General features: G+C 41.8%; 2 protein-coding genes and 2 long non-coding RNA genes across 12 annotated transcripts in view; 2 read left to right on the top strand and 2 right to left on the bottom strand.

Annotated features, from left to right (window-relative positions):
• Positions 1-6,849: 6,849 nt before the first annotated feature.
• Positions 6,850-9,829, bottom strand: LOC106585031 (alpha-ketoglutarate dehydrogenase component 4). Of its 2 annotated transcripts, none has more exons than XM_045707190.2 (5): positions 9,484-9,829; positions 9,042-9,188; positions 8,479-8,542; positions 7,322-7,515; positions 6,850-7,037 (listed from the first exon to the last, which is right to left on the bottom strand). In XM_045707190.2, the coding sequence occupies exons 2-5, from the start codon at positions 9,144-9,146 to the stop codon at positions 7,020-7,022; spliced, it is 381 nt and encodes a 126-aa protein (XP_045563146.1). In that variant the 5' UTR covers positions 9,147-9,188; positions 9,484-9,829; the 3' UTR covers positions 6,850-7,019. The 2 variants fall into 2 exon arrangements, with proteins under 2 accessions (XP_045563146.1, XP_014026251.1); XM_014170776.3 differs by having other exon boundaries at positions 9,096-9,188.
• A 652-nt stretch (positions 9,830-10,481) lies between these two features.
• Positions 10,482-12,162, top strand: LOC106585034 (uncharacterized). Its single transcript, XR_001323893.3, has 4 exons — positions 10,482-10,533; positions 11,380-11,429; positions 11,617-11,761; positions 12,073-12,162. It is a non-coding gene; the product is annotated as an uncharacterized LOC106585034 (long non-coding RNA).
• Positions 12,163-13,104: 942 nt separating this feature from the next.
• LOC106585032 (uncharacterized) lies at positions 13,105-26,001 on the top strand. 3 transcript variants are annotated; one of them, XR_001323889.3, is made up of 5 exons: positions 13,105-13,189; positions 17,324-17,370; positions 17,482-17,545; positions 17,677-17,777; positions 17,874-26,001. It is a non-coding gene; the product is annotated as an uncharacterized LOC106585032 (long non-coding RNA). The 3 variants fall into 3 exon arrangements; XR_006761887.2 differs by having other exon boundaries at positions 13,109-13,189; positions 17,253-17,370; XR_014382509.1 differs by having other exon boundaries at positions 13,109-13,189; positions 17,253-17,545.
• The window catches only part of LOC106585030 (kinesin-like protein KIF2A), a 30,462-nt gene continuing 22,566 nt past the window's right edge, over positions 18,904-26,799 (bottom strand). For 3 of the 6 annotated variants that reach the window (XM_045707186.2, XM_014170770.3, XM_045707188.2), the window contains 5 exons: positions 22,317-22,461; positions 22,059-22,160; positions 21,668-21,803; positions 21,344-21,391; positions 18,904-18,998 (listed from right to left, as the gene is read on the bottom strand). In XM_045707186.2, the coding sequence (XP_045563142.1) occupies positions 18,928-18,998; positions 21,344-21,391; positions 21,668-21,803; positions 22,059-22,160; positions 22,317-22,461 (502 nt within the window). In that variant the 3' untranslated portion in view covers positions 18,904-18,927. Of the gene's footprint in view, positions 18,999-19,258; positions 21,392-21,667; positions 21,804-22,058; positions 22,161-22,316; positions 22,462-26,799 lie in introns of those variants that run through there. The other 3 variants (XM_045707187.2, XM_045707189.2, XM_014170774.3) reach the window with 1 other exon arrangement.

The raw sequence follows: 26,799 nt of genomic DNA, 5'->3' as shown, positions 1-26,799 counted from the left end.
CATGACCGTCCTGTGAGGATCCAAATAGGTCAGATCAGCTTTGCAATAAATAACTTCAATCAGACCCCCTCTCACTGCAGGGGGGGTTAAAATCTCACGCCCTGTTGTAAATCAAGAACAGAACATTCAGCATCTTCCTCTCCAAATTCATCAGAAGAATGTGCCTTTGTTCCAGACTTTTCCCACCAAAACGCTAACACGTTCTAAAGCTAATACCGGAACAATATTTTTAAAATGGAATGGGCAGAGGTGACCTAAAAGAGCACTAACGTTGTTTTGGTTATTTTGTGATGTCATTAAAAATGTAATAAAGGAAATACTGTAACTTAAAGTATACATCCTCTGCGTTGTGCATGCTATATGTGATTTTAGAAACTACAAGAGGAAATTGTTCTATAACTGTGCACAGTAAGTGGTCACTGCCCCCTTGAATGAGGTAAGAGAGCGTGTCTGCCTGACGGTTTGAACGAACTGTATAAAATGATGGGTTAAGAATGAACATATTAGACCAAAGAGATGAAGAGCTGCAGCTCTCGTTCAAAGTGGTTAGAACTCTGAATTTTCAACATGTGGTAGAGATGATAAAGTCACCTCCCAGACAATCACTGGTACGGCAGATTAGCTGTCCCAAGAAAAGTGAACTTAAGTGGGACCATTACGCTACTCTCATCACCCCACTGGGAACCAATGACACGGTTGGCTAGCCTAACTTCAAAGAAGCATCTTCCAGAGCAAATGGAAAGAGAATAAACTTGTAGTTCTGTTCAGGACTACACGACAAGTCACTGGATCCCGGACGACTGTAGTGGAGAACAGATGTTTATCCTGTGTTACCGTTTAGTTAGCTAGTAAATCAATAATTAAACCAATTTGTGTAGTACTGAATCATAAGTAAAGCCCAGGTTTTTGCAGATGCAAGGTTGTTACGACTGTTCAGAATGATGCAAGGTTTTGATTAATAAGTTGACTGTTTATAGATGTGATAGGTAGACACCTTTTGGAGTTTAATTCGGGAGATGGTAACTCTCTTTTTAAAGAACTGCACTCGTGGTGCCCCAAATCCTAATGAGTTAATTGTTACATGATTGTTTAATTGTTACCTGATTAAATTATAGTTAATTAGATAACATTAAATCTGAAGACTGTTATTTAAAAATAAAGTCACGACCACTCTGCGGTCCAACTCATCCCAAACTATCTCAATTGGATTGAGGCCGGGTGATTGTGGAGGCCAGGTCATCTAATGCAGCACTCCATCACTCTCCTTCTTGGTCAAATAGCCCTTACACAGCCTGGAGGTATGTTGGTTCATTGTCCTGTTTAAAAACAAAGATAATCCCACTAAGCACAAACCAGATGGGATGGTGTATCGCTGCAGAATGCTGTGGTAGCCATGCAGGAAAAGTGTGCCTTGAATTCTAAATAAATTACAGACAGTGTCACCAGCAAAGCACCCCCACACCATCGCACCTCCTCAATGATGCGAACCATACATGCGGAGATCATCCGTTCACCTACTTTGTGTCTTAAAGAGACGGCGGTTGAAACCAAAAATCGCAAATTTGGACTCATCAGACCAGAAGACAAATTTCCATCAGTCTAATGTCCATTGCTCGTGTTTCTTGGCCCAGGCAAGTCTCTGCTTCTTATTGGTGTCCTTTTAGTACTGGTTTCTTTCCAGCAATTCAATCATGTAGACCTGATTCTCCTCTGAACAGTTGATGTTGAGATGTGTCTGTTACTTGAACTCTGTGAAGCATTTATTCCGCCGGCAATTTCTGATGCTGGTAACTTTCTGAGGCTGGTAAAGAACTTATCCTCTGCAGAGGTAACTTTGGGTCTTCCTTTCATTTGGCGGTCCTCATGAGAGCCAGTTTCATCAGGGCAGTTGATGGTTTTTGTGACTGTACTTGAAGAAACTTTCTTGAAATCTTCCAAGATAGACTGACCTTCATGTCTTAAAGTAATGATGGACTGTCGTTTCTCTTCGCTTATTTGAGCTGTTCTTGCCATAATATGGACTTTGTCTTTTACCAAATAGGACTATCTTCTGTTTACCACCCCTACCTTCGGTAAGCTGTCAGAGCAGATCGGTAAACTGTCAGAGCAGCTTCATTTGCACACATTTGCACACACTGTATACAGATTTTTCTATTGTGTTATTGACTGTACGTTTGTGTAGCTGATGTTTTTGTCACATTGCTTTGCTTTATCTTGGCCAGGTCGCAGTTGTAAATGAGAACTTGTTCTCAACTGGCCTACCTGGTTAAATAAAGGTGAAATATTTATTTTTAAATACCTTGTTACAACACAACTGATTGGCTAAAATGCATTAAGAAGGAAAGAAATTCCACAAATTAACAAGGCACACCTGTTAAATGAAATGCATTCCAGGTGATTACCTCATTAAGCTGGTTGAGAGAATGCCAAGGGAGTGCAAAGCTAACAAGGCAAAGGGTGGCTACTTTGAAGAATCTCAAATATAAAATATATTTTGATTTATTTAACACTTTTTTTGGTTACTACATGATTCCATGTGTTATTTCATAGTTTTTATGTCTTCTATTATTCTACAACGTAGAAAATAGTAAAAATAAATAAAACCCCATGTAGGTGTCCAAACGTTTGACTGGTACTGTATTAATATGTAGAATTGCAGGAAATGAGCTTTAAAACAATCACATTTTCCATCTAGGGGTTGTGCGAGGGGGCAATTAAATTTACATAGCAAATCTCATTCCAAGTTTCCTTAAAAAGTTGGCAGCCCTACTATCTGAGTGCCAGTTATGATTATTTGTACACTACCGTGCAAAAGTTTGGGGTCACTTACAAATGTCCTTGTTTTTGAAAGAAAAGCTAAAAAAAATTGTCCATTAAAATAACATGAAATTGATCAGATATACAGTGTCGACATTGTTAATGTTGTAATTGACTATTGTAGCTGGAAACAGCTGATTTTTAATGGAATATCTACATAGACTTACAGAGGCACATTATCATCAACCACCACTCCTGTGTTCCAATAGCACGTTGTGTTAGCTAATCCAAGTTTATCATTTTAAAAGGCTAATTGATCATTAGAAAAGCATTTTGCAATTATGTTAGCACACACAGCTGAAAACTGTTGTTCTGATTAAAGAAGCAATAAAACTGGCCTTCTTTAGACTAGTTGAGTATCTGTAGCATCAGTATTTGTGGGTTCGATTACAGGCTCAAAATGGCCAGAAACAAATACCTTTCCTTTGAAACGCGTCAGTCTATTCTTGTTCTGAGAAATGAAGGCTTTTCCATGTGAGAAATTGCCAAGAAACTGAAGATCTCATACAACATTGTGTACTACTCCCTTCACAGAACAGTGCAAACTGGCTCTAACCAGAATAGAAAGAGGAATGGGAGGCCCCGGTGCACAACTGAGCAAGAGGACAAGTACATTAGAGTGTCTAGTTTGAGAAACAGACGCCTCACAAGTTCTCAACTGGCAGCTTCATTAAATAGTACCCGCAAAACACCAGTCTCAACCTCAACAGTAAAAAGGCAACTCCGGGATCCTGGCCTTCTAGGCAGAGTTGCAAAGAAAAAGACATATCTCAGACTGGCCAATAAAAAGAAAAGATTATGATGGGCAAAAGAACTCAGACACTGGACAGAGGAACTCTAAGTAAGTATAAGTGACCGCACACTTTTGAACGGTAGTGTATATGCGCATTTTTGTGGAACAGTTTCATTTCAGTTTTTGTTTCTCAAAATCAATGTCACATGGTTAATCATAAAATCTGTATAAAAATTATAAATCTAAAAGTTTAAATTCAACTAATGCGAGAGCACCAGCCTTTAACTTCCATCATCAACTAAGTAAAATACATAGGCCTAAAGCCAACTAATAAAAATGAATGTTCTTTCAATCACAATCTCTCAACTTCACCTGTCTGCCTCCCTTTCTATCTGTCTTGACTTGAGCTGTCGCTAGTGACGTGCACCGTTGTATCAACTTGCCTATTCCAGGGCTTCAATTTCCTGTGCCAGTGAGCTCGGGACAGACAGCAGTTTTTTTTATGACGTTTCCACTGGATATATGGAATCATCAGATCATAATAAACAGACTTCATTGACTTACTGTGTGAGGTGAAGAAAAAAATACTGAGAAGCTAAGCTTATTAGTGGTGGACATGGTGAGTTAAATCAATCAGAATATCCAAATGGGCACTTTCCTACATTTGTGTGCAGCAGGCTAACTTTATCAGGACAAAGAACCCAGACACAAGTACATTGCTCACATGGAGCACTCCAAACAAAAGACAATGAAACAAATTACAAAACTCGTAAATGATGGTTATGAAATAAACCAAAAGTTGTTTCTCACAAGTGTAGTAGGTTGTCAACTCTGCAAACAACGTTTACATTTACTAGGCCTTTTGAGTCATTTAGCAGACACTCTTATCCAGAGCGACGTAGTTAGTATATTCATCTTAAGATAGCTAGGTGGGACAACCACATATCACAGGCATAGAAAGTACATTTTTCCTCAATGTAGCTGTCAGAGCTAGAAGATGGGAAGATGGGCAGGGACTCTGCTGTCCTAGCTTCAGAGGAAAGCTGGTTCCACCATTGGGATGCCAGGACAGATAAAAGCTTGGACTGGGCTGAGTCGGAGCTGCCCTTCCGTAGGGCTGGGAGGGCCAAGAGACCAGAGGTGGCAGAACGGAGTGCACGGGTCAGGGTGTAGGGTTTGAGCACAGCCTGAAGGTAGGGAGGGGCAGTTCCTCATGCTGTTCCGTAGGTAAGCACCATGGTCTTGCAGTGGATGCGAGCTTCAACTGGAAGCCAGCGGAGCGTGCAGAGGAGCAGGGTGACATGAGAGAACTTGGGAAGGTTGAAAACCAGGTGGGCTGCTGCATTCTGGATAAGTTGCAGGGGTTTGATGGCACAAGGGGGGAGCCCAGCCAACAGAGAGTTGCAGTAGTCCAGATGGGAGAGGACAAGTGCCTGGATTAGAACCTGCGCCGCTTCCTGTGTGAGGTAGGATCGTACTCTATGGATGTTGTAGAGCATGAACCTGCAGGAGCGAGTCACTGCTTTGATATTTGCAGAGAACAACACAGGGTGTTGTCCAGGGTCACGTCAAGGTTCTTTGCACTCTGGGAGGGCGACACTGTGGAGTTGTCAACCGTGATGGAGGTCTTTGAGCGGGCTGGCCTTCCCTTGGAGGAAGAGCAGCTCCATCTTGTCGAGGTTGAGGTGGTGGGCCGACATTCAAGCTGACATATCTGCCAGACACGCAGAGATGCGTTTCGCCACCTGGGTGTCAGAAGGGGGAAGGAGAAAAGTAGTTCAGTGTCATCCGTATAGGAGAGACCATGTCAGGATATGACGGAGCCAAGTGACTTGTGTATAGAGAGAAGAATAGAGGGCCTAGAACCAAGCACTAGGGGAACCAGTACTGAGAGTACGTGGTGCAGACAGATCCTCTACGCGTCACCTGGTAGGAGCGGCCTGCCAGGTAGGATGCAATCCAAGTGTGCATAGCCTGAGACACCCAGCCCTGAGAGGGTGGAGAGGAGTATCTGGTGGTTCACAGTGTCAAAGGCAGCGGATAGATCTAGGAGGATGAGAACAGAGGAGAGAGAGTCAGCTTTGGCAGTGCGGAGAGCCTCCGCGACACAGAGAAGAGCAGTCTCGGTTGAGTGACCCGTCTTAAAGCCTGACTGGTTAGGGTCAAGAAGATTGTTCTTAGAGAAATAACGAGAAAGTTGATCAGAGACGACAGTTTCTTTTCTTTCCAAAACAATGTAATAGGGAATTTATCATAATGACATTATCTTTACACATATTGACGCTTTTCACTGACAGCCGCAACTCAGCTAGTTCTATTGTCGCGCTCGCTGCCCAAATTGCAGGCTTCCCAAATAGGCATAGGCATTTTTTATTTAAGAAGCTAATGATCCTCTGTGGCTAAGTCATTGCTCTCTGGTGAAGTATTTTGAATGTTTTATTTAGAAGTAATTACATCATTTTGGCAAAACATCCATTTACTTTAGGGGAAGCCAGCATCCGAACAGTGCACTGTGCACTTGCCAACTTTCCTTTCCAATTCGCAAGTAGCTGAAACCAGAGATCTGTATAAAATGACGAGATGCTCATGTCTCCACCCTAACAATGTGAGTCTTTGTCCCAAAGTTGGGAATGCAAGCAACAAACTTAACTGCATATTATGTTGATTGAAAGGCATTGGGCTTATTCTGGACAGATTTTGGCGAGTAAGTCCTTTCGCTTCACCACCCCTGCTGAAACTAGCGAGCGAAACGGCACCCCTCTGGTTCAATATTTGTAGTGCATGTATCTGATGCTGTATGTATAGAAATAGTATGACACGCCATAATCTTTTTGTCAAGACATCAGATACATGGTCTACACATACTGAGACAGAGGCACCGTTTCACTCACGCAGACGAAACATCTGACATTGATGCGTCTTACGGTCGAATAAATTATTTCAACATTTTATTTGGACGGGCAAGGATGTACGGTAGGGCTGGCATTAAGGCCCGCCCATAATGCCAACCCTGACTGAAGGGGCAAGGAGAAAAGAGCCCATGATTTTCTTCATTCTTGCAGTGAAATTCAGTGTAGAGATGGGAGAACTTACTGGTCAATTAAACTTATGTACAGTGGCTCATGGCGACATTCACATCAACCTTCACGGATTTAATTAAGTGAAGGTGTAAAATAATGAGCACTGAATGAGGTGGGTGCTGAACAAATAAATGGTGATATAATTGAGATTTACTGTAATGGCTTTAAGACAAACAATTAAATCAAATGTCCCTTGAAATAAATATCTACACAACCACATCTTTAAAAATATACTTTATTTGTACAACTTCAGTTATTATAGTATCTTTATTCTGCATGACATCTGAGGTGTGGCAGCAGGTCCTCTCTTGTTGAGGAACAAAATTAGGCAAAAACAAACTGATTTCCACAGGTAAGGACTTTGGTTGCATTCACAGAGTCACTTAACATCACTCTGGTCCACCACGCTGGAAAAGATAAACCAGAAGAGTTGGTGGTTAGTGAGATCTTCCCTGTATTGCAACACTCGGGTAACAACAGTTAATGCACTTTGAGTACTCAGAATACCTTCTCTAAAACTATGGGGTAAATCGAAAGCAAAGATCTAATTAAAGTACAGACCCAACCCACGAGTGTAACCGCATGTCACACAAAAATACCACCCCCTTCAGTATTTGTATGAACGTTTGTTTTTTTAAATAAAAAAAAAGACAATTACAGCACTTCTTCAGTGACCCAGCTAGGCACTCACCTGAATATAGTCCATCTCGTCTGTTTCCAATGCCCTCCTGCGGTATCTCTGGGGGAGTTCCTTCACTGTGGCCACACTGTCTGGGGTTCCAGAGAGTAGAGTAACAGGTCCGGGGGGTCTCGATAACAGCGGCGGTGCTACAACTGGAGGTGAACTAGGAGAGCCGACTGCTAATGTTTTAAGTGTCTCTTGGACTGAAACAGAGGAAATGGTTGTTTTAAAACATTAGCCGAATAGGTAGCTTTAAATCAGTGATATTGTTTTAGACATCCAGTGTTTACCCTACCATTTTTTCCAGCAGTGGCAAATTTAGTAGGGGGGGGGGGGGGGCACAGTTTGAGGCCGCCCTCTTTGCCGGAGACAATTCTACTGTTTTAAAGCTAATTTCCTGCAATTGTACACATTTGTCATGGGCCTGAAATAAAAATAGCAGTTTCAAATTAAATTTCCTGCAATTCTACACATTTTGCCGTGACTTATTCTATCGGAGTGACTCAAAATCAATAGGGGCCCCATGCCATACTATATTTGGAATTTCAGATTCTTCTCGACTGTCTCATTTTTATTTGGGTGATTGTTAGTTCTCAGGGATTATCTTATTTAAAAATATTACTCCATTATCTTTTCTGCATACTTTATCTGGTTTTAGTCATTTTAAATTTAGGTTTTACCATCCAGTGCACCGCTGCTAAATGCAGTTGAAACACTGGACATCCTTCGTTTTATTCATTACTCATAGCACTATTTTATAATGAAATTGGAAAGGACTAAAACAACCTCTTACTAAAATACACTGGGGTTGACAACAACAAAAAGGGAAAATCAAGTCAGTGTTTCCACCTTTGAATTGAGAAGCGCCTTAAAACTACTCAGGTTTGCCAACAAAAAATGTCAAACCGATAGAGGAAAACTGTTTAAGGCAGAGAGCTACTGAGAAATAATTACAATTGTACATTGTTTGACGCAGTTTCTACTGTCTATCGTGTTAAAGTTCATACAACCAATCAATATTCAACCAACACGTCGACAGGCTACATTTTGTCTAACAACGCACAAGTTCATACAGCAGTGGAATGTCCTCTTCAATAGGGTTAGCACTAAACATGGACAAAAAAACAATAGGTAGTGCAACATCACACTGGCAAGTTGTTACTCACCATTCAGCCTGGGGACCCCCTCTCTGCTGGGAAACTTCATTAGTGGAGCATGAGGTTTCACAGCCTGAAAGGTAGTCAAATGAAAACTAAGCTACTCAATCACTTCAAGACTTATTTTGCTGCCAGACAATCCTATATCGTTTAATGCTATGAATTGAAAGCAATGCCATATAGTTGCAGGCGAACAAAATGTTTACCATTGCCTTGAATAAACTGCCAGATAAGTTTACTAGTTAGAGTAAACACTTGGGACAGGGAGAACAACTGATCAGCGGACGTGCTATTTTTAGCCTTAGTTCAACGACTAACCGTGTGTGACTGTATGGCAGTTAACATGACATTAGTTAGTTTGAACTGTGTAAGTAAACTTGTACGTTCATCTACATGATAGTTAGCTACGTGCTCAAGCTTTGGAATTGCATGCAGACCAACAAGGGCATTAGTATGGGTAGCTAGCTCGTTAGTTTGGGGATGCACAGCAAAAACAAAGCGAAAACAAATGTTGATTTCTGACCTTGGAAATCGTAACTTGCATTGACTATTGAACTTTTAAAAGTACTCACTTGGGTTACAAGTGTTGTTGCAGAGCGATAAATATCGAAGTTTGACAAGCGTACCTGTACCACCCGCCCAACTGCAGCCATTTTGCTACTGACTTTGCCACCCATGTCCTCGCGGGTCTTCTTCCGGGTGAAAATAATCCTCAGTTCCTAAAAGTACCAGAAGAGGGAGTAGTCATTTGAAAAGGGAAAATGACTAAATCCGCTGTATATAAACCATCGGTTTAGAACAACGGTATGTGATAGGAGACATTCTACTGCATGGATGCTAATGTCAGCTATCAAAAAGTTAACGGGTCATCGGAGGATAACACCATCCCATTCAGAGTAAAATACACAATAAAACATATCTTAGACATGTATACCAATTCCAAACCGGGCCAGATCAGATCTAATGTCTTAAAAAGTTGAGTTAATTAATTGTCTGTAACATATAATTCCTTACCTTTGGCTTAATGCTGTCAGCTGAAAGTAGGTTATATTATTCGAAAAGAAAATAAACGTTCAGGTCAGTTTCCCAAGCCATACTGTCAAACCATGACGTTTGTTTGCACCGAGTTGAATTCTAAGAATAGCACAAGGAAACCGTTCTTAATCGAACAACATGCTAGTAGCAGACAAATTCCATCAACCAATTTGAGCTATTCAGTGCCCATTGAAAATGAACCTTGTATTACATGTTAAAATAAGCACTATAGACAATGGTGAACCAAATGTCAATGACAAACGCAGCTAGCAAAGGCATATAACCTTCACATCTCTCTTTCAGTCAGCCTGGAGAACGCTGAATAATTATCTGGTCACGTGATTAGTGGTAACTTCCTAGCGGTACATTCAAAAGTCTCACCAAGAGCCTATCATACAGGCTAAAATGGACAGAGCTGATACATTTTACCTCTTGAGTATGTCTCCTATCCGGATAAAAGAACATGTCAAATCAATGTTTGAGACGAACGTGAAGCTCCAGGCAGGTAAATTACATTACCTTTATTACTGAATTGGGTATGCTGATATGCTATGTGACTGTAAAATAGGGTTAATATAATTCATTGTCAAATTTTCTTTAACAGGAAAATGCAAAAGGTATTATTGCAGTGCACCTGATGCTGAGAGACTTGTGAGTGTCTTTAGTTGGCAATGTCATGTTGGCCTATTCATAACCAACATTTTATATTTTCTGAACTGAGATTTGGAAAAAGTGGATTTGTCTCTTGATAATCCACAAACTGGATTATGCTAGTACTTCGGAGGAAGCAAAAATCACTAAGCAAAAATCACTAATTTAACGAGACATTGGCCGTACACAGGTAACTATAACATTTCCTTGAATTACTAGTACAATAGTTATGATAGACATTTGTTGCTTGCAAACCCTTTTATGTAGAAGTCTGGAGCATTTTCATTTGGACAGTTTTTAAACATATTATAAATTGTTGTATTTGTCAGGATGCGTGTGTTGCATGCCATCTCTGAGAAGCTGTGTTCCAAAGGCTGAGTAAGTCCTTCAGGAGCTGATTCTAACAACCTGTGTCTGTCCCAAATGGCATCTTATTCCCTATATATCCTTCAAACTCAACTCTGGACCTCGAAGCCAGTTCCACTGCTTTTTTCATTGTTCCACTCTAATCAGGGACTGATTTAGACCTGGGACACCAGGTGTGTGCTATTAATTATCAGGTAGAACAGAAAACCAGCAGGCTCCGGACCTCATAGGGTAATAAGAGTTGAATACGCCTGCCCTATATAGTCCACTACTGTTGACCACAACACTATGGACTATATAGGGAATAGGGTGCCATTTGACACAACCCCTGTCTTATTGGACTCAAACAGCTCCTCCTAAACTGGCTTTGAGAAGGAAAACAAATATTAGTAGCACTACCCATTGATCTACTTTGTGATAGATTTCAATGTGTTTGTAAAAATGTCAGTCACAAACCAGAAATGGGTATGTTGTTTACCTACTGATGTTGTAATTACACTGCACCTGCCAATGTAAAAACATGTAAATGCATGTTTTAAGCACAACTTGATGTATAGAGTGGGGCCTCTATTTTTTTCCAGAGCAATGAGGGAACTGACCAATCATAGCCTAGACCTTTGTTCAAAGATAAAGTCACTTGAGCAGGGGGTGCATCTTATCAATATGGTTGGACAATGAATGTTTTCACCAATCTGATTGTGTGACTGTAACTAACAGCTTTATAAATTATAACAATATTTATTGCTGTCATCATAAAAATGATGCAGTCATTGGCTTGGTTCTGCTGCTGTATTGTGTTACCAACTGTTGTGGCTTCATGGAATGTTATTGCTGACTTCTTGTTTGCTTTGTCAACAGGAAGCATGAGCTTCAGGACCAAATCACAGACCTACAAAAGCAGAGGCTAGGTATTTCATCATCCACACTATGGATGCTTTACCATGGAGGATATATAGGAATTCACAAAATGTTATAGAAGATATGAACAATCACCTTTTAGTTCATGTTTTCATACTTTGCCTTGTAGTTCAGGTGGAGCAGAGAACTGAATAATAAAAAGGAAACTCGTTTGCATTTTATTTTTCTCCTCTGCAGATCTAAAGTGTCTCACTCATGAAGATGGACGAGTTGAAGAGGGAGCCTCCCCGAGGCGGAGAAGTACAGAAACATCCTGCAGAAAGGCCAGTCTCACCTTGAGAAATACCAGAAGATGGCCACCATCACACAGAATATCCTGCGGGTAAATGGGCCTTCTTATCTTTAAGAATACGTTTTTTATTCTTAAGATGTATCCCAATAATCTCTTTCTGAAGTGTGCACTCGTTCACTTCTCACAAGTCTAAAAGCATTGGATTGGTGGAGTCATGGGCTAGTGGGAATTTCCACCATATTTCTTATACATGTCGTTTCCTCTCAAACCAGTAAAGGGAAGTGAACAACTGCACACTTCGGGAGGAAGCGGATATCATCGGTACAGTCTTAGTGCGATGAGAATGATGGCATATTACCTGTTTTTGTTATGTCAAACTCATGTTGCGATGTTTTCTCCAGGGGATCATCGTTGCCAGTGAAGTGAACTGGCGAGATGATGACCCCAAACTGAGAGACATCACCATGACGTTGTAGGACATTCCCATCTCTGAGGAATGAGTAGTCAGCATGGAAGGGGAAAAGTAATTGTAACATTGTTTATAAGCATAATATGTACAGTTATCAGAAGCTGTAGTGAGAGAGAGAAGGAACAGTGTTTATCACAGTAATGTAAAATATTAACTGATAAGAGCACTTAGTATAATACATATAATGCATCAGATGGACATGTTTTTGTAATAAACGTTTGTACAAAAAAGCATTTGTACTGCATTTTGTCTTGACCTTAATTTTGAGTTTTAATGAATAAATCTACTAATCACCGGTTTGAAATGTAATAATAGTTATTCTATTGAAATTATGGAAAATAAATGAAGCATGATGAAACCGCGGTACAAACCAATCGGCCACGGTCTCTACCATTCTAATTACTGCAGAAGTAAAAAATATTTCCTGCATACTTGCCGTCAAGTCATGATATATTTCCAATATTTCCATTGCGACTAATTGTGTAATTTTGTCTTTCTTTGCATGTGTCTCACAGCCGATTCCAAGAATGACAAGTTAGAGCAGAAGAGAACCAAGTAGTAAAAAATCCAAGGCTTGTTTAGTAGCTAACTAGCATTAATGTATGAGAGCCAGCCTGTGCCAGATGTTTTTTAGCTAGCTATACTGAACAAAAAATAAACGCAACATGCAACAATTTCAAACATTTTACCGAGTTACAGTTCATATAAGGAAATCGGTCAATTGAAATAAATTCCCTAGGCCCTAATTTATGGATTTCACATGACTGGGAATACAGATACCTTAAAAAAAATTGGCCACACAATGGGTCTCAGGATCTCGTCACGGTATTTCTGTGCATTCAAATTGCCATTGATAAAATGCAATTGTGATGGTTGTCCATGGCTTATGCCTGCCCGTACCGTAACTCCACCGCCACAATGGGCCACTCTTTTTCACAACGGTGACATCAGCAAAACGCTCGCCCACACAACGCCATACACGTCTTCGGTTGTGAGGCCGGTTGGACGTGCTGCCAAATTCTCTAAAACGACGTTAGAGGCGGCTCATGGTAGGTCAATTAACATTAAATTCTCAGGCAACAGCTCCGGTGGCAATTGCACGCTCCCTCAAAACTTGACACATCTGTGGCATTGTGTTGTGTGACAACTGCACATTTTAGAATGACCTTTTATTGTCCACAGCACAAAGTGCACCTGTGTAACGAGGCTTCTGTTTAATCAGCTTTTTGATATGCCACAGCTGGATTATCTTGGCAAATGAGAAATGTTCACTAACAGGGATGTAAACAAATGAGAGAAATAAGCTTTTTGTGTGTATGGAACATTTCTGGGATCTTTTATTTCAGTTTATGAAACCAACACTCCACATGTTGCGTTTCTATTTTTGTTCAGCGTAGATAGCTAGCCATAACTGGCTGGATATCTAGCTAGCCATAACTGGCTGGATATCTAGCTAGCCCTAACTGGCTGGATATCTAGCTAGCCCTAACTGGCTGGATATCTAGCTAGCCCTAACTGGCTGGATATCTAGCTAGCCCTAACTGGCTGGATATCTAGCTAGCCCTAACTGGCTGGATATCTAGCTAGCCCTAACTGGCTGGATATCTAGCTAGCCCTAACTGGCTGGATATCTAGCTAGCCCTAACTGGCTGGATATCTAGCTAGCCCTAACTGGCTGGATATCTAGCTAGCCCTAACTGGCTAGATATCTAGCTAGCCCTAACTGGCTGGATATCTAGCTAGCCCTAACTGGCTGGATATCTAGCTAGCCCTAACTGGCTGGATATCTAGCTAGCCATAACTGGCTGGATATCTAGCTAGCCCTAACTGGCTGGATATCTAGCTAGCCCTAACTGGCTGGATATCTAGCTAGCCATAACTGGCTGGATATCTAGCTAGCCAGTGTACATCAAAACACCCATGTATAAACAAACTCACTCACTTGACAACTTCCTTCACAATAGCTCTGCTCCGCAAAACGCAAGAAGTACGAATGCCCTGAAGTCTGCCGAAACAGCATAGCAGCAAATGCTGTACGGCCACTTCAGATGCAGATTGACCGTGCAGTCTTTTAGAGGAAATAATCTGCGTTTCGGTTCGACGCACTAACATTTTTTACTTAAACACATTCATTTTTCATTCTAAATTCAAATCTGATATTGGAGCTCACGAGTTGGGCCTCTGAGCTGGATCTGCCTTCTTCGTGTATGTGGAAATGGTGTACAGTGCCTTCGGAAAATATTCAGACCCTTTAATTTACAGCCTTATTCTAAAATGTATTAAATATTTTTTTCCCCCTCAATCTACACACATTACCCCATAATGACAAAGCAAAAACAGGTTTTAGAAATGTTTGCTAATTTATAAAAAATAAAATATCACATTTCATAAGTATTCAGACCCTTTACTCAGTACTTTGTTGAAGCACCTTTGGCAGTGATTACAACCTCAAGTCTTCTTGGGTATGATGCTACAAGCTTGGCACACCTGTATTTGGGGAGTTTCTCCCATTCTTCTCTGCAGATCCTCTCAATCTCTGTCAGGTTGGATGGGGATTGTCGCTGCACAGCTATTTTCAGGTCTCTCCAGAAATGTTCGATCAGGTTCAAGACCGGGCTCTGGCTGAGCCCCTCAATGACATTCAGAGACTTGTCCCGAAGCCACTCATGCGTTGTCTTGGCTGTGTGCTTAGGGTCCTTGTCCTGTTGGAAGGTGAACCTTCGCTCCAGTCTGAGGTCCTGAGCACTCTGGAGCAGGTTTTCATCAAGGATCTCTCTGTACTTTGCTGCATTCATCTTTGCCTCGATCCTGACTAGTCTCCCAGTCCCTGCCGTTGAAAAACATCCCCACAGAATGATGCTGCCACCACGCTTCACCGTAGGGATGGTGCCAGGTTTCCTCCAGACGTGACGCTTGGCATTCAGGCCAAAGAGTTCAATCTTGGTTTCATCAGACCAGAGAATCTTGTGTCTCATGGTCTGAGAGTCTTTAGGTGCCCTTTGGCAAACTTCAAGCGGGCTGTCATGTGCCTTTTACTGAGTGGCTTCCGTCTGGCCACTCTACCATAAAGGCCTGATTGGTGGAGTGCTGCAGAGATGGGGGTCCTTTTGGAAGGTTATCCCATCTCCATAGAGTAATTCTAGAGCTCTGTCAGAGTAACTATCGGGTTCTTGGTCACCTCCCTAACCAAGGCCCTTCTCCCCCGATTTCTCAGTTTGCCAGCCAGCTCTAGGAAGGGTCTTGATGGTTCCAAAGTTCTTCCATTTAAGAATGATGGAGGCCACTGTGTTCTTGGGGACCTTCAATGCTGCAGATATGTTTTGGTACCCTTCACCAGATCTGTGCCTCGACACAATCCTGTCTTGGAGCTCTATGGACAATTCCTTCAACCTCATGGCTTGGTTTTTTGCTCTGACATGTACTGACAACTGTGGGACCTTAAAGACTTGTGTGTGGCTTTCCAAATCATGTCCAATCAATTTAATTTAACACAGGTGGACTCCAATCACATTTGATCAACAGAAACAGGATGCACCTGAGCTCAATTTCGAGTCTCAGACCAAAGGGTCTGAATAGTTATGTAAATAAGGTGTTTTTTATTTTTAATAAATCAACAAAAATGTCTAAACCTGTTTTTGTTTTGTCATTATGGGGTATTGTGTGTAGATTGCTGAGGATATTCTTTTATTTAATCCATTTTAGAATAAGATTGTAACGTAACAAAGTGGAAAAAGTCAAGGGGTCTGAATACTTTCTGAAGGCACTTTATAGACTGTGTTTTAATCAAATCACATATGCATTGATTGCCTTAAGCTCACGGTTTGATGAAATAAGACACAAATGACTCAAGAGGAAGCCAGAGATCAAGATAACCTGTCCTGACCATCTTCCTCAGGCTCCTACCGGCTTTCGCAGATTCTGCCATTAATCTCCTAAAGTTGGCGTTAATAGGCTACACAAAGACCGCAAACTTTCTGCCAATTTATCTTACCATTTCTACTGCTCTGCATGCCAGTTATGGTTTTCATATGCACATTTTCATAGAACAGTTTAATTTAATTTATGTCTTTATCAAAATCATTGTCATGAGGTTAATTAAAATTCTATCCAAATCTAAATGAAAAGGATACAAACCTAAAACGTAACTTCCATTGCCAACTATGTAAAAATAGCCTATAGAGCCAACATGCGCCAGTGAGCTCGGGACAGACACAGCTGTAGGCTATTTGCATAAGGGATAAGAAGTAATCAGGTAGGCCTATTTTAAGATGTTTCAACTGGATCAGAGCATGACATTTTTCCCTTTCACGTTGAGTTATCGAAAAGGAGAGTGCTGTAAAGATTTTTCAAATACACTGACGAATTAGTCATTCTCAATGGATGTCAAAACATACTCTGTTTGCTTGCTGTTTGAGGTGAAGAAAACATTACGTTGAGAAGCTCCACAGCGTTTGTGAGTTAAGCCAATCAGAAATACTATCAGATCCCCAAATGGGCACATTAATATGCCTACATTTGCGAGCAGGCCAGGTAGCCTATAGCCTACTTCTATGCGTAATCAGGTGCACGTCCTTACTCAACAATGACAGGAGCTCTCCAAACAAAAGACAAATGACTAAACTGACAAAACTCAAATGGAATGAAATAAACCAAAACTTGTTTCTCACAAGTGTAGCATGGGTTGTGTGCTCTGCAAACAACGTGTCCATTCCGACAATGAGAACCGTGGAATAATAATATATTGAATGCATTGACAGACATTACTGTAACCAAACAAACATTGTAGATGATAAATTATAGGCATTAACGGTAAAAGTCCTACTGGAGATATAAAGTATGTAATGGGGAATTGATAGACACTAACAATCAAACGCAAACAATTCACACAATCAAGTTATGAAACAATGAATGTGAACAAGTTGGCGGGAGAGAGCATATTCTGGAGAGACGTGCATTGTCCAGCCACACTCCCCTTCTTTTTGGACTCGGCCATCCCCGCGGCCTCTGCAATTAATTAGTTCACCGAGATGGGTGCAAGTCAGGTGTCGTGTGCCATAAAATATATATATATTTGCTACTGCTCGACTAAAAACAATCTCGGTCGATCAACAGCCTATCAACCAAACAATCGACCAGTTGAAAAATTGGGGTCAGCCCTACTTTCATCTTCCCCTTGTCTGAAGGTTGTGGCCTGCGAGTTGGACGGTAGACTGGCTGCTGAGCTCCAGAAGTGAGTACCAAAACAAAGGGTATTCAAATCATAGTTGGTCATATCCTGGCGGCATCAAACGGTAATGTGACAAGCTATAACATTAACGTCGAAGATGATGGTTCTTTCCAGGTCCACTGCAGTTGAGCAGCTGTTGGAGAGGAACTACAGGATTCACTGGTCAGTACACAATGTGGTAAGCACACACCTCATGACAATACTCACTGATGTTTCTGCAGTCTGTATATTTTCACATTCTGGATGTGGTTAGGTAATTAGAACTATTATCAAAGTGAGTCATTACATTTGTTCATGTTTCTGGAACAGGAAATCCTAGCAGACTTCAGCAGAACCAAGAGTTGAGTGTTCTGCACGAGATATTGTTTAGTGAGAAGCGAGCCAGGAGCATAGACAGACGACTTCATGGTGTAAGTGGAGCGGGACTATTCTACTTATGTATGCGTTATATTTTGTTTTAAATGTTATGTTAATGTCATAACCTTCATAATGTCTTCTGTCCACAGACTTCACACATTCAACTCCTAAGCAGACGGTACTGCTGAGGACTTGGTGCAGGAAAGCAATATTGTGGAAACCTATCCAGTTTTTAAACCTCCAGTGCTCTTTAAGGAATGGCAAGTGGAAGGTGTTATGGATTGTTGAGACACATCCAAGTCATGTGACTGATGGATGATGACTACACTCACTGGCTAGATCGATGCAGCTAGACACCACACTGGCTTACCCCCCTGGACTACCTTCGTTATGCCTTTTCTATGAAAATGAGCTCGTGATCAGTGAAATGTACATATTTATTAAGTGGTTAAGTGTATAGCTATCCAAACTCATTGTTCCGGCCAAACGCTACGCCACACCCTCGGTCGTTAAGTTTCTTCTCCCATAACGAGTCTGGGTACCTCCACGACAATTTCGCAAACACATTCTAACCGTTCTGATTGGATCCAGAAAGCGGTGGGTTGGGACAGAGCCAGAACACACATGGGTAAAGCAGCGTTTAGAAAATTAGTCAGTAGCTTTGATTGGTTAGAGATGATACAATCGCTGACTACTTTTTGTATAACACCCCTCATTTTGACGTCACCACAAACGACGGCAGTCTGACTGAAGTATGTAGCAAACATAGAGCAGCGTAATAATTATGTTGGGAGTCGTCAGGCAAGTGTACAGTTAATGCTCATACATAAAATAGATGCACTAAAATGTAGTTGGTCATCCCTAAGTATCAGCTGAACCTGACAAGTGCTTGGTTCTAATGGACAGGTTGAAAAATATACTTTGTAAGATGTCTGACTTTCAGGGTTGTTGAAGAGCCTTGAGATAAGAGTTTTTGAAACAGTGTTGGTGTATTTCAAGAAGTTCAGCAATTCATTACTTCTTTACCACCACAAAACAATACATTCTGACTTCCTGTATAGGATATGTAAAATATACATAATGACAATATTCAAACTGGGCCATTGCTGCGCTGTAGGATCCCCCTGGTGTCTCCCTGTGCGGACTGTCCTCATGATGAAGCTGAAGTCTGCCTCTAGATGGCGCTGCTGGTGACACTGACTACTACTGCTGAGTGACCGGGCCAGAGTCACCAGAGTCTCCCTTCCTGACAACCCTTGCTGTCTCTCTGGGCCCTACAAACACAGAGCATCACACTGCTTACTAAGCAGACAAATGCAAAGCCTATCGTTATCAACCCTTGTCAGAGCCTTTACTACCTACGTATGAAGACTGAAAAACGTAAACATTTTCATCATACACAGAGGGCTAGTCAGCCCTGTTATACCCGGCCTACATCCTTTGTTGTATTTTGACCACATGCATTTCTTTCAGAGCTCAAGGGAAGACTAGTGGTTCTAATGCCATATAAAGAATTAAACGTCAGTGGTGCAGGTCAAAGTTCAAATCAAAACAGGTGATTCTTTATTGAGCCAATGTTACATCTGGTGCAAACACTGAGCAACATACGCAGTAGTAGGTCAGTGGTTTTTACTATACATTTGTTAGTGGTTTTTGTTCAAATTTTATTTTTTTACAAAGTGAGTGAAAAATGACTTCACAGTATAAAAGTAAAAGGGGTAACAAATTAAAACTGGGGTCGCCACAAAACATGAACACAAAACTGAATCAAACTATAGACTGGTCTTTGAGGAAAAAACATGGATACAAGAGGGAGGAAAGACAACACGAGAAGAAGCACAGCTTGATTTGACACCTCTCAAACTCAGAGAAGCAAAAGAAAGACTGGACCTACAGAGTAACATCTATATGCTGTACAGTGTTAACTGAGGAGTGACCCAGCCACATGCATGATGGAGGCCAACATACAGAGTGGCACATGTCTACATGTCAGTCATACCTACCAGAATCCACAACACTGGTATCGTAGAACCCTAAAGCACAACCAACATGGAGAGGTCTCTGATGAAGCAAAGTCGACAGCCGTTCAATTTAAAGAAATACGAAAAAGAGAAGTAAATAAATAAAATAGAACAGGGCAAAAAAAAACAGATAATTTTAAATCAGCAACAAAAGAAAAGGGATCCAAGGTTGCATTCCCCTCCCGTTATTTCTGGTGACATCCGTGACCCTGATTGGAAAACGAATGAGTCCTTTCCTTTGTCTTTTCACAGGCGGTTGTGACAGGGTGAGACAGCTGTGCTAAGTACGCTACAAGGCCAAAAGTATGTGGACACCTGATCGTCGAACATCTCATTCTAAAATCATGGGCATTAATATGGAGTTGGTCCCCTTTTGCTGCGATAACAGCCTGTACTCTTCTGGGAAGGCTTTCCACTAGATATTGGAACATTGCTGCGGGGACTATGCTTCCATTCAGCCACAAGCGCATTAGTGAGGTCGGGCACTGATGTTGGACAATTAAGCCTGGCTCGTAGTCAGCATTCCAATTCATCCCAAAGGTGTTCGATGGGGTTGAGGTCAGGGCTCTGTGCAGGCCAGTCAAGTTCTTCCACACCAATCTCGACAAACTATTTCTGTATGGACCTCGCTTTGTGCACAGAGGCATTGTTATGCTGAAACAGGAAAGGGCCTTCCCCAAACTGTTGCCACAAAGTTGGAAGCACAGAATCGTATAAAATATCATTGTTTGCTGTAGCGTTAAAATTCACTGGAACTAAGGGGCCTAGCCTGAACCACTAAAAACAGCCCCAGACCATTATTTCTCCTCCACCAAACTTTACTGTTGGCACTATGCATTGGGGCAGGTAGCGTTCACCTGGCATCCGCCAAACCCAGATACGTTCGTCGGACTGCCAGATGGTGAAGCGTGATTCATCACTCCAGAGAATACGTTTCCAATACTCCAGAGTCCAATGGCAGCGAGCTTAACACCACTCCAGCCGATGCTTGGCATTGCCCATGGTGATCTTCGGCTTGTGTGCGGCTGCTCGGCCATGGAAACCCATTTCATGAAGCTCCCGACGAACAGTTCTAGTACTGACGTTGCTTCTAGAGGCCGTTTGGAACACGGTTGCGAGTGTTGGAACTGAGGACAGATGATTTTTACACGCTTCAGCACTCTGCGGTTCCGTTCCGTGAGCTTGTGTCCTACCACTTGGCGGCTGAGCCGTTGCTGCTCCTAAATGCTTCACAATAACAGCACTTACAGTTGACCGGGACAGCTCTAGCAGGGTAGAAATTTAACAAACTGACTTGTTGGAAAAGGTGGCATCCTATGACGGTGCCACATTGAAAGTCATTGAGCGCTTCAGTAAGGCCATTCTACTGCCAATGTTTGTCTTTGGAGATTGCATGGCGGTGTGATCGATTTTATACACCTTTTAGCAACGGGTGTGGCTGAAACAGCCAAATCCACTAATTTGAAGGGGTGTCCATACTTTTGTATATATAGTGTATCTAGTGTTTATGTTCCTGTATGTGCCACTGCCCCTCCACACACCCCTCCCTGGCCTGGTCTACAGCAGGGCACGTGGCCTCTTAGGATTGATCTGCTTACTGGCTTGTTCTTCTTCCTGGAGTGACGAGCGGAACGACTTGACTTTATCTGAGGAAAGAGGAGCACAGACAGAGTGGATTAGATATTATTGCTTATCAAAAAATACCATGAGTCACGTTAATAGAAGTGAACCTACGAATGAATGTCAACGGTGATCTGCATAGAGACAAACCAACAAAAGATTGAAAAAGAACCTCAGGAGGTGAATAATACAAATGCTGTCTTGCATAGGCCAGGAGATCAAATTCTCGCTCATCCCCAAGAGATGTTCTTCCATCTGACAAATGGTACCATGTCACTAATAACATTTATGTCCATGCCTACCTCTGAGCTCCGTGAGGATGTCAATCTTCTGATCCAGGATCTGCTCCAGCTGAGTGGCGTAAGAGTCCACATCATAGTCTACCTCCTCAGTCATCTCCAGCAGAACCTTCTCATCCTCCAGCCACCGGATAGACTCCTGCAACACACACATTAGCGTCGCACTTACTCATCTCATCTTCCCACTGAAACACATTACTCAATCAATTATTTTTCTCCTATAGTCAGCATCACATTAGTTTGAAGAACCTGATTTAGAGCATTTCATGGATAGTGGCGCCACACTTCACAGGACCTCAAGCTTGCAGATTCATTCATCTCAATAGACTTGGAGCCTCCTAACTAACTATATGTGAAAGGATCTAAGAGGAACCATCTGTTAATGTAGCCTGACCTGGAAGACAGCTCTGTGGTCCTCCAGCACCTGTTCCTCCATCTCCACCATCTGAGAGACAGCCTCATGGAAGGTTAAGAGCTGGGGGGACACCTCCTCCAGCTGGGGAGAGAAAACAGTCAAGACACACACTTCAACCAGCATCACCAGACAACACCTCTATTGGGGAAATGGATGCAAATGCATGCACACAGTAAGAAAACCATTGAGGATAAAAGCCGTGTGTGAGCATGGGAGTGCATTACGAGTGTTGCTTACGTTCTGCTCACAGAGCAGTTTGAGGTCATCTCTCTGCGGGGAGCTGCCCAGGTGGTCCCAGTCATCATCCAGCTGGTCCACTACATGGGTGTTGGGCCGGACCCCCTCTATCACCTGATTAGGGTCCACCGTCAGCTCCTTCACTCTGTGGGTCAATCAACACCTTCGGTCAGCTAACAAACTGCTGATCAGCCCAGTTAAGTACACTACACTCAACATGGGCTTCTTCACTAGGGCCCAACATTCAGAATGATGCAGGTAGTCACAGTCATTACTAAGTATATTAAGTCACGTAAGTTCTATGCAATACATTTCTGACTGAATGTTTTGGCCCATTGAATAGATGCTTAGACACCATCACGACACCATGCACAGCCAACGGGGTTCAATCTGTGTCTTATTGGTTGCCTTTAGCTCTAGCCAGCAGAAAGACACTCCATTTGAGTTTACAGTGAAACTGTCCCTTTACATTTTTTCCCTTGATGAAACCAAATTAAGCGATATGAGAAGAATAGCTAAGGTTAGTCAAATTCGGAAGTGCTAGTTCAGTTGTTCCCCACTAAAGTATCTCTAGCTGATAATGCTATAGAACCTATCTGTTTCAACGGGGCCCTTGCATGTTAGCCATGTTTTGCACGAGAATGAGTGACAAGGAGTTGGCATGATAGCACAAACATACTGGTACTCAGGCTACTTGCATGTAGAGCACAACGAGTGCTGTGGACAGTCCATACAGCCAGGCCTGTTTACACTGCTAGAATCTGGGCTTGTATTTAATTAGGTGTGACTGAGCTGATAAAGTCCAGTACAGTGAAAATGACCTTATTGACCTGTGTCTGACCCACTGACTGGCTGGGTGGTGACTGGGATTACTACTGTAGCAGTGGGAGGTGGAACAAACAGGCTGGTCTCATTGCATCTTTGGCATGTATGTACTTAGCCAAGGCATTATCCTCTAACACAGTATAAACTGATCAGTCAAATATTAGGTGTTAACCCATAAGAGTTTAAGCCCCTGTAAGCCGGGGGAGGGTACTACTAAGCTATATGGAATTGTTTTAAGGTCCTACCAAGGATCACTTTGCTTTTTGCTTTTGAATTTTAATACCCCTTGAAGTATCAAAAATATATACAACATATTTATGGGAAAAGGTTTTTTGGTTAATGGAAGCCTCTCTCATGCAAATTCTGTTGGATGTGGTGTACCGCAGGGCAGCCGGCTAGGGCCTTTATTGTTTGTTTTTACAAATGATCTTCACTGACTTTGAATAAAGCCTGTGTGTCTACAGTTGAAGTCGGAAGTTTACATACACCTTAGCCAAATACATTTAGACTCAGTTTTTCACAATTCCTGACATTTAATCCTACAAAAAATTCCCTGTCTATGTCAGTTAGGATCACCACTTTATTTTAAGAATGTGAAATGTCAGAATAGTAGTAGAGAGAATGATTTATTTCAGCTTTTATTTTTTTCCATCACATTCCCAGTGGGTCAGAAGTTTACATACTAATTTAGTGTATTTGGTACCATTGCCTTTAAATTGTGTAACTTGGGCCAAACATTTCAGGTGGCCTTCCACAAGCTTCCCACAATAAGTTTGGCCCATTCCTCCTGACAGAGCTGGTGTAACTGAGTCAGGTTTGTAGGCCTCCTTGCTCGCACACGCTTTTTCAGTTCTGAACACACATTTTCTATAGGATTGAGGTCAGGGCTTTGTGATGGCCACTCCAATACCTTGACTTTGTTGTCCTTAAGCCATTTTGCCACAACTTTGGAAGTATACTTGGGGTCATTGTCCATTTGGAAGACCCATTTGCGACCAAGATTTAACTTCCTGACTGATGTCTTGAGATGTTGTTTCAATATATCCACCATTTTCCTTTCTCATGATGCCATCCATTTTTGTGAAGTGCACCAGTCCCACCTGCAGCAAAGCACCCCCACATCATGCTGCTGCCACCCCCGTGCTGCACGGTTGGGATGGTGTGCTTTGGCTTGCAAGCCTCCCCTTTTTTCCTCCAAACATAACAATGGTCATTATGGCCAAACAGTTCTATTTTGTTTCATCAGACTCGAGGACATTTCTCCAAAAAGTACAATCTTTGTGCCCATGTGCAGTTGCAAACTGTAGTCTGGCTTTTTTTAATGGCGGTTTTGGAGCAGTGGCTTCTTCCTTGCTGAGTGGCCTTTCAGGTTATGCCGATATAGGACTCGTTTTACTGTGGATATAGATACTTTTGTACCGGTTTCCTCCAGCATCTTCACAAGGTCCTTTGCTGTTGTTCTGGGATTGATTTGCACTTTTCACACCAAAGTACGTTTATCTCTAGGAGACAGAATGTGTCTCCTTCCTGAGCGGTATGACGGCTGCGTGGTCCCATGATGTTTATATTTGCGCACTATTGTTTGTACAGATGAACGTGGTACCTTCAGGTGTTTGGAAATTGCTCCCAAGGATGAACCAGACTTGTTGATTTCTTTTGATTTTCCCATGATGTCAAGCAAAGAGGCACTGAGTTTGAAGGTAGGCCTTGAAATACAGGTACACCTCCAAATGACTCAAATTATGTCAATTAGCCTATCAGAAGCTTCTAAAGCCATGACATCATTTTCTGTAATTTTCCAAGCTGTTTAAAGGCACAGCCAACTTAGTGTATGTAAACCTCTGACCCACTGGAATTGTGATACAGTGAATTATAAAGTGAAATAATCTGTCTGTAAACAACTGTTGGAATTTTTTTTTTGGGGGACAGATCACTTGCTCAACGCTAAACCTCGTTTAGATCTAATATTGAATAATGCGGCTATTGAGCAAGTTGAGGAGACTAAACTGGGTGTAACCCTAGATAGAAAGCGGTCATGGTCAAAACAGACTCAATGGTTGCTAAAATGGGAAGAGGTCTGTCCATGATAGGGCATTCCTCTGCCTTCTTGACATCTCAGTTGACCAGACAGGTCCTACAGGCCCTAGTTTTGTCGCACCCGGACTACTGCCCAGCTGTGTGGACATGTGCGGCAAAGAAGGACATAGGTGAATTGCAGTTGGTCCAGAACAAAGCAGCATGTATCGCACTTAGATGTACGTTGAGGGAAAGTGTCAGTAATATGCATTTCAGTCTCTCCTGGCTCAAAGAGGGGAGACTGACTGCACCACTATTGGTCTTTGTGCAACGGATTGATCTGTTGAAGGTACCGAACTGTCTGTTGAAGCAGTTGGCACACAGTTCAGACACTCATCAGTACAACAAGACATGCAACCAGATGTCTCTTCACAGTCCCCAGGTCCAGAACAGAGGCTGGGAAACACAGAGTATTAAATACAGCCATGACTACATGGAACTCTGCCACAGCAGGTAACTCAAGCTAGCAATAAACCCCCCCAAAAAATAGATAAAAGAACACCTTACTGAACAAAGGGGACTGTGAAGAGACACAGAACCTTTAATATATCTTGTATTGTAATTTGCACTGTACTATGTATTAGACCTAGATATTGTATGCATGTACTGATATGTAGGCTGTGTGTGATTTTTTTATTTATCTATTTCAGTTCTTCACTAATAATGTTCTGTACTATGTATTGTCATGTTTCATGTGGACCCCAGGAAGAGTAGCTGATATTTTTGCAGCAGCTAATGGGGATCCTAATAAATACCAAGGATCATTTTGCTATTTGATTTAGAATTTTAAGACCCCATGAATTATTAATAAAATAAAATAATATAATAAATAATGCATTTGTATGGGCTAATAGCGTTTGTATGGGCTAATAGCAGTAAGGCCAAATATAACTTCATCAAATAATATATATATATATATATTTGGCCTTACTGCTATTAGCCCATACAAACGCATTGAACAACAGTCTCTCTCCCTCCCCCCCAAAAAAAAATCTCAAGGAAGTTTGTTTTGAAGTGTCTATCCTATATCTGAGAGAGACATAAGATCAGGAAACATGTCATTTTTTATGTATTTAACCCCTTATCTTTGTCACTAAACAGTCTCCATATATACAGTACTTCCATAAATTTTTTTCAACTGATACCGGTGGACCTTCAGACGAGTCTTGTGAGGCCTGTGGGCATCCTAGAGCAAAACAACTTCAGATGAGTCACAAGAGGCTTGTGTGGGTTGAAGAGCAAAACGTAATAGTTTGTAGGCCAAACCATTCAGAAGCTACGGACAATTTTGTGAGAAGACCGATTTTCGGGATGTCGCACGGCCTGACAAACACCTTTCTAGCTCTGCCTTTCTAGCTCTGTCACCTTCCACCACAGATGTGGAAGTCATACATAGGCGGATGCGGTGGATTGAGACGCATCCACTGCCAAAAAACATCTCTCTAGATTAAAACAAGCAGATTTTTAAATGGGGATATTTGAATTATGCTAATTACATTTCCGCGGAGGCATGGACCTTAGGGGGTTAACTAATAGGGCTGACTGTTTATGGTGTCATGTATCATAACAGATTATATTCAAC

The sequence above is a fragment of the Salmo salar genome, chromosome 24 (assembly GCF_965601325.2).
Source record: "Salmo salar chromosome 24, fSalSal1, whole genome shotgun sequence".
In the NCBI taxonomy this organism is placed as follows: domain Eukaryota; kingdom Metazoa; phylum Chordata; class Actinopteri; order Salmoniformes; family Salmonidae; genus Salmo; species Salmo salar.
Note: the sequence above shows the minus strand (reverse complement) of the source record. Positions and strands in the feature narration are given on the sequence as shown.

Bases quoted from the DNA above. Each gene is read 5' to 3' on its own strand.
- LOC106585031 (XM_045707190.2), bottom strand. From the start codon at position 9,146: ATGGGTGGCAAAGTCAGTAGCAAAATGGCTGCAGTTGGGCGGGTGGTA. The intron at 8,543-9,041 runs GTGAGTACTTTT...ACTACCTTTCAG, and splicing joins CAACAACACTTGTAACCCAA to GCTGTGAAACCTCATGCTCC. The intron at 7,516-8,478 runs GTGAGTAACAAC...CCTCTGTTTCAG, and splicing joins GGGGGTCCCCAGGCTGAATG to TCCAAGAGACACTTAAAACA.